Below are 10,532 nucleotides of genomic sequence, written 5' to 3' on the forward strand. Positions count from 1 at the left end.
ATGTGGCAGATCTGCCCGTAAACTAATAACAGGAAAATGGACTGAAGTTCATAAAGCGCCTTTCTACAAAGTTCTTTAAGTTAATGTCTCTTATACACCCATTCACACACACACTAATATATCTGGGAAACAAACAGGCACCAAAAAACACGTATGTAACTTTTAAAGTGATGATTATAATGTTTTACTCCTTATGTAAGCACCAAACCAACGTATGTATTTTTCTAATGCTGAGTGTTTACAGCTATATGTGGTAACACTGTTACTGTGATGATAATATTGAAATATTTATATTTCACCTTTAATCTGTGTCTATAATAACCAGATCCGAAATAGTTTACTATAAAACAATATATACAATAGACCGGGAATTGAAAGATTTTATGTCATTGTTTACATAATTCATTTGTGAGGAAAACAATTCAACCGGAAGTGCATTCACAAATTCACGATTTTATTTTGAAATGTGTCCCTTGCATTTCCGGGCCTGACAGTGGAGGTCTGCAGTTTTTATAATTGTGTCTTTAAAGCTCTTAACAGGAGAATTTGGCGCCACCTACTGTTTAACCCGTGAAACAACTCCTAATCTTCTCAAACGTTCATGGTCGGCAGGTGGAGTCCGTCGACCCTCCCACCTTCCTGTCACTTCAGCGGTCTCAATCAGATATGTGATACGTTTTGTTCCAGCGTTGAAACGGATTCCATCGTCCTCGTCTTTTGTCGTTTCAAGTTTTAAACGAGCCTCAGGCTGCGTTTGCTCCGCTGAGCTTTTAAGTCAAACGTTGAGAGTAACGAATGTTTTCAGGTCATTTAAAATTCAGAGAGACAAATCAAACCCGGCTTCATCGAGCATGTCCAGTGTTCCACCTCGTCCCGTCCCGGCTGCAGGCGGCGCTCTCCGTCTCTATTCCGTCATAAACCAAACATGAACATGTGAAGTGTGTATGTGATGTAACCTTAAGTATTCACACAGAATAAGCTGTCCCTCTCCTCACTCCCCCCCCTCCTGTGTTGTAAATGTTTTCTGAATAAAGTTTTTTTTCAACAAAACAAACGCGTCGCTTGATGTTTGCTGAATTTTTTATTAAAGAGGAAGTGAGAAAAAGCCTGAAGCTGCTCAGAGTCACGAGCTGTGCCGACCTGAGCAGAGAGTTGCCTTTGGTATAAAGAGGTGAAGACAACGTGAAAGAAGAGGAGTGAAGAAAGAAAGATCAGTGGAGCTCTAGTCCAGACTCATGTCCTCGTCGTCCTCCTTCTTGTCTCCTTTGCTGCCCTGCATGGCTCGAGCAAACGCCTCCACGTCGGAGGAGGAGACACAAAACACAGATTAAAACGACAAACCAGAAGAGGTGGAGAAGTGGATGCTCTGCTCCTCCTCTTCTCCTCCTCCCTCCTCTGTTGGCGGCGTCCACAGCCTCTGCCGGCAGACCGAACTGGCTGAGGAGCGGGCCGGCTGCCGGAGGCCAAGGCGCTGCTGAACATGCTCATGGCCGGAAGGAGACGGAGAGTCACTGAGGGTCAAACACTTCATCCACCTGTGCGTGTCTTGTGATGTTTCTGCTCCTCCTACCGGCTGGAATGAGGCGAGTTAGCGGTGTTCTGGATCTCTCGGCGCTCTGAGGTAGACTCCCCGCTCGGCAGGAAGGGGAGGAGCCTCTGCTGGACCTCGGCGTTGGTCAGGATGGGAGCCATCATCTCTGGGGTGCAAACACTGGCTAGATCCACTGCAGGACAGAGAGGGGGGACGGGTTAGTCCGGTTCAAACACACTGAACGTCTGAAGTCCTGGTCCACTCACCAGCTGATCCCTGACAGCAGAAGCTGGGACGTTCATGTGGCGAGGATGCTCGAAGGTCGCTGAGCTGGATCGGCTGGTGGGAGGCCGGACTTCCAACAGAGGCCGGGACCACCGGAGTCGGAGCTGAGGCTGCAGGTGAGAGAGGAGGAGAGCACGGAACGCGACGTCCTAAACGAGATGAATAAGTGATCACAGAGAGGCTGTGCTTGGTGGACCTGGAGTGGAGGGAGCAACGCTGCTGGGGAGACGGCTGAGGCAGAGGAGTCACGGGGTGGTGGGAGCCTGAGAGGAGCTCTGCCTGGGGGCTGCGCCTGATGACGGAGTGCTGCTGCTGATTGCTACGAGAGCTGAGGCAGGTAGGAGACAGATTAATGTTTCTACGATGTTCTTCAGAGCAGCGACATGAGCGATGTGTTGTCTGTGTTTGGTCTGACCTGGACAGGAGCTGCTGGTGGCCGTCCTCCGCGCCAGCAGGTTGGCGAGTCCTGGTCGCGTAGAGCTCCAGACTCCTTAGACAGACGACAACAAAATCAAACAGGGTCCAGAATTCATCCGATAGTTACTGAGGACGACACTGTCCACATGTTGCTCACCGAGTCCTCCGAGCCCGGTCGGTCCGATCAGCTGCATCAGCTGGTTGTGGCTCATGTTCCCAGCAGGTTCTGCAGACCTCCTCCCCCGAGGGGGAGAGCTCGTGGCCGCTGCCGCCTCCGCTGCCCGGCGCTCCGGGATGGGCGGGGTGTTCAGATACTCGTTCACCTTCCGGCAGTACTCCTCGTCCTTGTCGGTCTTTGGCTCTGATGGAAAAGAGAAATCTTAAAATCTGAAGTTTAAATGGAATCAAACCGTTTTCTTCTCTGCTCGCTCTTATCGACTTTATTTTCCCTATTGATCGCCTGCTGCGTATAAATACTGTGTCAGGGCTGAATTTTCTTGATTAACTGATACTTGTTTGTCCATAAAGTCTTTGTTTTGTCCTCAAAGATTTTCAGTTTACTCAAATCATCCAAATAGTTTGCGGTCAGTCTCACCTGCATCCAGAAGAAACGCCTCTTGGACCCGGCCTTGAACTTCAGCACGTGACCGTCCCGTGGTGCACTGGCTCACTCTCTTGAATTCACAGTCGTCGGGGAAATGATCAGATCCTGAAACAGGAAGAGGAACGACGTGAGACGAGGGGACGAAACCCTGAAACACGGACGAGCCATCGCCAGCTCTGAATAAGGACACGGTCACCTCGTGGTGTGAGTTTTCTTTGTGGCATGCGAGTCTAAATATAGTAACATCTGTCAGGCTGAGTGTGACTGCTGATTATTGATTATTTACATATTAACACAGTTATTCACAGCTCGATCTGTTGGCCTGGTTTGCTGCTCAGACTTAAATCATCTCATAGAAACAGCAAGCTCACTTAGATCGTTCCTTCCCAAGGATCTCTGGGAAAGTACAGGCTGAACCTGAAGAAAATAAACAAACTTAATTACAGCCGACGAGAGCGACAGCAAATGTTTCTTACGGTAAATATGTTGTATCTTTGTACATGTGAGACGAGAAACTAGGGCACAGAAATGACTGAGTATGTTTCTGATTCAGAAACGTGTCTACAGAGAACGATGACGAGTTTCTTTTTCAGCTGTAAAATGTCACAGTTCTGGGCGTTCGGCTCAGCTGGTGGAGCCTCCGCCCGTGTACGAAGGCTCCGACCGCTTCAATACTCCGTTCTCTCCGGCACCTGAAAACAGATTCAACTCATGTCTGCCAGATGTTTTCCATCAGGGGTCATAAGAACATCTTCAAACATGTCAAACAGTTCCTCACATCGTCCACGTTCCGCTCCGTCCTGTCCTTCCAGCAGAAGTGGATCAGGGAGTCGTCGGACTGCTGATGTACACCGTCCCTTTGCGTTTGTCCGGTAACCACGTTCCCCTAGGGTCATTTTACCGGCACGAAACTCCACCAGGTATTTGCTGGAGCTTCCCCTGGAGCCGCTCACCAAGCTCGGGAACAGAGCGCCGACGACATGTTGGATCTGCACGTACGCCGACCTGAACATGAGAGGAAGAGATCATTACTCAGGACGTAACGACACATCGTGACACGATTAAAAACGGGTCGACAGAAAAATTAGTCATATTCTTTGCGAATGCGAGAGAAGTACGATATGTTTTGTTCTTTTGAGTCTTTAAATTAGAAATAGATAGTTGTCTTTTTCCTACAAATAAAATTAATTTGGTCATAGTGGTCTGTAGCTCATTTTGATTAAAAATAAATAAATGGTGAAGCGTACGAGTCGTGAGCTGAGTGTATGTTACATCCCTGAAACTTTGATATGAGAGACAACACGTCTTAATCTTATAAAGAAACTTTCCACATATAAATAAATGTACAAACTGTCCAAGTAATCAGTTACATTTATGGATACTACAGCTCAAACTTTGACTCCATAGAGATTAAACTTGTACTTTATGTCCTATTGTGTCTGATTACAGTCAGACTTACTTCAACACATGTTTATAATAAATAATTATATGATTAAATAGAGACTTTTTTTTATTTTTTACTTTATTATTAGTTATAAAATATAATATATAAAGTCAAATAAAAATATTTATTTTTACTATTAAATACATATAAAATAATAATAAAGTAATATATATATAATAAGATATATTAAAGTAAAAAAAATATTTTTTATGTTATATATATTATAGATATAGATATATATATGAATAAATATATATATATATTCTTTGATAATTATATTTACTAAAAACTAGAAAGTAAAAATATTATTATATATATAGTTAAAAAATATTTGTACACACACACACATATATATATATTATCTCATCTTAATCAATATATCATACAGTAAACGAATTCTTTACTTTTTTACTTTATATTATTTTTACTAAAATATCTATAAAGTATATATTCTTGACTATATCTATACTATCTAGTCTCTATATCTAAATTTATAAGATAATTGATTACTTTATATATTTTCTTTTTGTTCTCAACTCTCTATCAATACCACCTATCTCTATCTCTCTTTCAACCCTCTTTTTTTTCCTTCTTTCTATTATCTTCATCTCTCTATCTATCTTATATATCATATTATATACCGTCCTCTTCCCATTGACGTTAGTTCTCTCGCTCAGTTAGCTGTACTGTTACTGAGATTTCAGCGACGGTTTTTCTTTTTTTTTTTCTAAATCTTTTTCGACAAATAAAAACTTAAAGTGTGACCGTGGACCGTCTCTGTGTGTCGCTCGAAACTTTAAACGTTTAAATCTTTAAACTGTCACTTTGAAACATTTAAGACTTTTAAAAAAGTAAGCAGTTAGCCTGTTAGCGCCGTGCTAACGTTAGCCCGTGACTCGGCTAACGAACCGGGCCAAACTGTTTTAAACAGCCGTTAGATAAATAACCGGGTTTAGCGGCGACAGACAGCTCCGTGTGTGAGTGCAGCTTCGTGACAAACTGTCAGTTGTAGAAGAATCCAGGTAGAATTACCTGAGTTAGAGTCCGAAGAGTTCAACAGTTTTCCGTCGCGTGCTAACCACTGACTGACTTCCGCTGTTCACGTCCAGAGCGCGCCTGCTGCTGTGCGCACTAGTGATGGGAAGTTCACGAACGAGCGATTGCTTTAAAGTGAACCGCTATATGTCGAGGTCTTTTAACTGACTCGGATCACTTTCTCGACAGTAACAAACAGAAACACTTTATTAACCCCGCAGGGAAATAGTTTTGTTAGCAGCAGCTCCCAAACGGTAAGTGAGATTGTAAGTGATAGAAAACAAAACTTTAACAACTAACACCTATACGATATCCTATGTTTTAACAGTATATACACTGTATAAAAACAGTTAAATCAAACCATAACAGTTAAAAAACCGTAAGGAACTATGCAATATGTAAATCAAAATCTAAAGAATTTTAGTCTTTGGAGACTGTAAGAGAAAACACTGGATGTTAAAGTCATTACTCCGAGTCAATAAAAGATTAGTTCAAGTTGAAACGATACGTGTTCACAGTCCAACACACCACTAGATCATAGCATATGTGAAAGAAGGACAGGGGGCAGACATTTCAAAAAGCCTGTAAGTGTAGTGGTAGTCAATCAGATCAAATCAGATTTTATTTGTATAGCCCAAAGTCACAAAGTACATTGCCCAGAGGACATTACAACTGTACATTTGGCTGTACACACAACATTTTTTCTTCACACAGTAACACACATGCACATTTCTCCTTTCGTATTTGCAATAAATCAACACTGCCAATTTGCTGTATATACTTTGGGTACATAGATATTTGATTACTATTTTGGATATTTTATTATTTATGTTGTTTCTTTAATTTTTCTTATGGTTGTCTTGTCCACTGTGTATGCTATTATTGTGTATTATTTGTATCATTATTAATGAGCTAATTAATCTAAGATTTCTGCACTGGAATTTTACCGAGCTTGGGATATAAAGTCTATCTAGTCTATCTATCTATCTATCTACTACTATCATTATCTATCTAGCTATTATCTATCTATCTACATCTATCTATCTATCTATATATCTTCTCTGGTCATGTACTCTTTTTCTTTTCTTCTTCTGTCTTACTTTCTTCTCTGGCTCTGTACTCTTCTCTTCTTTCTTTCTGTCCTTATTTCTTTCTTTCTTTCTTCCTCTGTCTAGTACTCTTCTTTCTTTCTTTCTTTCTTTCTTTCTGTCTTTACTTTCTTCTCTCGTCTCTGTACCTTCTTTCTTTCTTCTCCTTATTTCTTTCTTTCTTCTTCTCTCTGTCTATGTACTCTTCTTTCTTTCTTTTCTTTCTGTCTTTACTTTCTTCTCTCTGTCTCTTACTTTCTTTCTTTCTTCTTCTTCTTCTTTCTTTCTTTCTTTCTTCTGCTTTACTTTCTCTCTCCTGGCTGTCCTTCTTCTTCTTTCTTTTCTTTCTTTCTTTCTTTCTGTCTCTTTCTTTTCTTTCTTTTCGTTCTTTCTTCTCTCTGTTTATTCTTTCTTTCTTTTTCTCTCTGTCTCTGTAGCTCGTTCTTTCTTTTTTGTTTTTTCTTTCTTTTTTCTTCTTTCTTCTTCTTTCTTTCTTCTTTCTTCTTTCTTTCTCTCTCTTTCTTTCTCTTCGAAGGGAGGCCGAGGCCAAAAGAGCCGAATCTTTAAAGAGAGCTGAACTTCCCATTATCACTAGTGCGTGCACGCGCAGAGTGTGAGGGTGGGAGAGGGTTTTCAGGCGCGCGGCCCTCTCGAGTGCACAGATTTGAACATCTCGCTCGCGCTCCCTCCTGTGTGTGTGTGTTTTGTGTATTGTGTGTAGTGTGTGTGTGAGTGTGTAGCCGTGACCTCCGGGAACTACAGCGGGTCTGGATGGTTCAGAGCCGGGACGCGAGCTCAAACCGGGGAGAGAGAGAATTATAAAATAAATAAAATAAACAGAGTCAGACTGAGGAGGAAAACAAACAGCAGCCGTCACGCAGCGCGGGAAAAACACGGACACGGTAAGAACCCGATAACGTTCGTCTCCGGTTCTGTCTCCGGTGAACGTTAGTCAGCTCCGGCCCTTGGATTAGTCAGCGAGCTCATGCTAACGCCATTCAAAGCAGGGCGCTCGGCTAGGCTAACAAACAGGGATGCTCTCTGTGTTCATCTGAGGGAGATATCCGCTTTACCGAGCCGAGCCGAGCCGAGACACACCGGGGTTTAGGTTCGGGTTGGCGAGTCACGAACCGGGTCCCGGTGGTGTGTATGCGGGGCCAGCGGGCTCACACTGCGGGGCGGTTACCGTTATTGCGGGACTGATTGAGGAGAACCGAGAGGAGACATGACGGGTAAATCCGGATTTGTGTGTGGGTGTGTGTGTGTGTGGTGTGTGTGTGTGTGTTGGTTTGTGTGTGTGTGTGTGTGTGTGTGATCATGGGCGACAGGTGCAACTTCACACACACACACACACACACACACTGATAATGTGTGACAGAGCGACTGTGTAACATTATTTCATTGTATGTTTTTCTATTAGCTGTTGTGTGTGTGGTGGTGTGTGTGTGTGTGTGGGGTGTGTGTGTGGCTTTCAGTTTGGTTCTGTCTCTCCTGTTGTGTAATCAGCCTGTTGGGAACTTTGCAGCCCTCCCCGTTAAACCACTAATGCATGCTCGGTATAGTTTCGTCACCTTCGTGCCAGGTGTGTGCACACACACACACCGAGCACTCAGGTGTGTGCAATGAGCTCTAGTGTACACACAGGTATAGGCATTAGAGACATGCAGGTAGGCGCAGACTAAATAAAATAACTGTTTACATATTTAAAAGATAAAATATAGACTCTGTGTTCTATAGACACTGACTGACATTTGCAGGTGGGTAACAAATTATGTGCAACATTAATTGAACCTGTCTGTCAGCTTCATAGTAAATTATCAAAATACAAACTGAATTTTGAATGTATATGTTTCTGTTGATGTAATGTATCGCACGTGACGGATAACAGACAAGCTGAGTCAGGATCAAGAATATGTGTTTTACTGAGCACTCTTGTGACAAATCTGATCTGTACGCATTAATAAACATAAATTATTATTTTCACATGTGCAGCTGATTCAGGCATGCTCTGATCGTATGAATGACCGATAACTGATCGTTAGAAACTTTTTAATTTCATGCACAGCTGGGGTCAGAAGCTCAGCACAGAAAAACCAAAGCCACTCTGACACATGTTGATTATTCTGAAGTCGTCAGACTCAAAATAAATGATTACTGAACTGATATCAGCTATGATTGAATAAGATCGATTTTCCCACTGATGCATGATGTTGTTTCCATTGTACAGATGTAAGTATATATATATATATATTATATATATTACATATATTACCTCCTGTTTCCTCTTTGTACAAACCTGTCGTCATGTTTTCATCCTCGCTCTACGATGCACATCTCTCTGTGTTAACCGTCAATTGAGTCAGCTGCAGTTTACGGTGCCTCCGGGAACCTTCTCCCCAGATTCAGTCATTTCTCTGAGTCAGCTGCTCGGCCTGGATGTTTCATCATCAGTCCGAGCTGTGAGTCACCAAAGGCCAGTCACATCAAATCAGGTTACTCCGAGAAAAAGACCAGTATTAGGTCAGAGAAGGAGATTATCAGAGCCAGAGAGCTGCTGTGTTTTTATCTGACTAATTAATGAAGCACTTCGTCTGTAGAAACGCTGATAATCCCCACAAAGAACCAAAGAGTGTCTGCTTGGTTCCACCTCTAACACGACATTTGAACATCTCTACAGAGAAGTTCTTTAGTTATATTTCGGTTGCCCCTGTTATAAACTCAATAACTTCAATTAGCGCGTGCTGTGTAAATTCGGTACACGCTGTCTATCCGGGGACCTTGAAAAACCTAAAATTATCCGGGTCCCAAGCTGGGTCTCCCCGCTTCGGCTTCGCTGGTTATTTTGGGGTGCTATATTCTATCCTTCACAGTAGACGGACGGCTGCACGGCCGGGGTCGACTTCACGACGGCAAGGCTGTAAAGGAGCTCCGGTCCTTTGATGGTGGATTCATTAGTGAGGGAGGCAGTAGTATATATTTTTAGTATACAGTCCATGAAGTTTGGACTCTTTAACAACCCACAGAGGTGTGAACGCTGCGACATTACATGAACGCTACTGAACGTTACATGAACGTATCTGGAACGTTACATGACCGCTGGCTGAACGTTCATACTATGAACGCTACATGACGCTACTTGATAATGACGCTACTGAACGTTACACGAACCAAGCTGGAACGGTACCGAACGCTGCGGAACGGTAACGAACCAGCTGAACGTACACTAGACCAGCTGAACGTTACACGAACCAGATGAACGTACAACGAACGCTGCTGAACGTTTACACGAACGCTGCCCTGAACGTTACACGAACCAGTGAAGTTACACAACGCTGCTGAACTTACACGAACAGCTGAACGTTACCGACCAGCTGAACGTTAACACGACGCTGCGGAACGGTAACGAACCAGCGGAACGTTACACGAACGCTACTGAACGTTACAACGAAACGCTTACTGAACGGTAACACGAACCAGCTGAACGGTTACACGAACCAGCTGAACGGTACACGAACCAGCCTAACGTTACACGACAGGCAGCGCGGACGGGCGACGTCGCCCGGGACGGGGACGGGACGGACGGGAATATTTCTGAGTTTATTAATGAAGTCGAACAGCGAGCGCATCGAAGTTTCCCTTCATGTGTTTGAAGTATCATGTTTGAAAAATACAAAGAAACTTTCGCAAAAGTTGACGGGAGAATTTGGCGCCACCTACTGCTTAACCCGTGAAACAACTTCCAGGGTTCCCACAGGTGCTTGAATTCCTTGAAAATGCTTGAATTTCAATTCAGTGTTTTCAAGGTTGTGAAAATGCTTGAAATTTGTGTGATGTCTATCTCAATAAACAAAGAGAAAACAAAAATGTTTCCTAAGCGGCTACGCGCTTGATCTGATGCCTTTACATGCAGAACTCGGTTATCATACTCGCTTGGTGTTCTGCCGAGAAAAACCAGTAGACTACTATCGACACCTGTTGGTGGTTGCCACGCATTTCAACGACCGTTGGACCGTTGAAACAATGCTAATTAGACCCATATTATTATGCCATACAGTGGCACCGCTGCGCTTCCCATGACCATCATGGCAAACACAACTAGTAGGCTACCTATTTAAAGGTGCTGGAAAA

General features: G+C 43.2%; 2 protein-coding genes across 2 annotated transcripts in view; both read right to left on the bottom strand.

The window, feature by feature from the left end:
* Window positions 1-1,135: 1,135 nt before the first annotated feature.
* Window positions 1,136-10,532, bottom strand: part of LOC113747698 (proteasomal ubiquitin receptor ADRM1-like) — a 19,883-nt gene continuing 10,486 nt past the window's right edge. Inside the window, exon 11 of the transcript XR_003463803.1 lies at window positions 1,136-1,197. The gene's annotated coding sequence lies outside the window, so the exon portion shown is untranslated. The remainder of the gene's footprint in view (window positions 1,198-10,532) is intronic.
* Window positions 1,216-4,936, bottom strand: LOC104934343 (proteasomal ubiquitin receptor ADRM1). Its single transcript, XM_027288550.1, is given in 17 exon segments — window positions 1,216-1,304; window positions 1,393-1,452; window positions 1,454-1,499; window positions 1,578-1,724; window positions 1,798-1,926; window positions 2,232-2,306; window positions 2,391-2,453; window positions 2,456-2,482; window positions 2,485-2,529; window positions 2,532-2,592; window positions 2,829-2,880; window positions 2,882-2,933; window positions 2,936-2,942; window positions 3,616-3,683; window positions 3,686-3,724; window positions 3,727-3,842; window positions 4,923-4,936. Coding segments are annotated over 17 exon segments (1,083 nt in total). The 3' UTR covers window positions 1,216-1,222.

This window comes from Larimichthys crocea, chromosome XV, assembly GCF_000972845.2.
Source record: "Larimichthys crocea isolate SSNF chromosome XV, L_crocea_2.0, whole genome shotgun sequence".
Classification (NCBI taxonomy): domain Eukaryota; kingdom Metazoa; phylum Chordata; class Actinopteri; family Sciaenidae; genus Larimichthys; species Larimichthys crocea.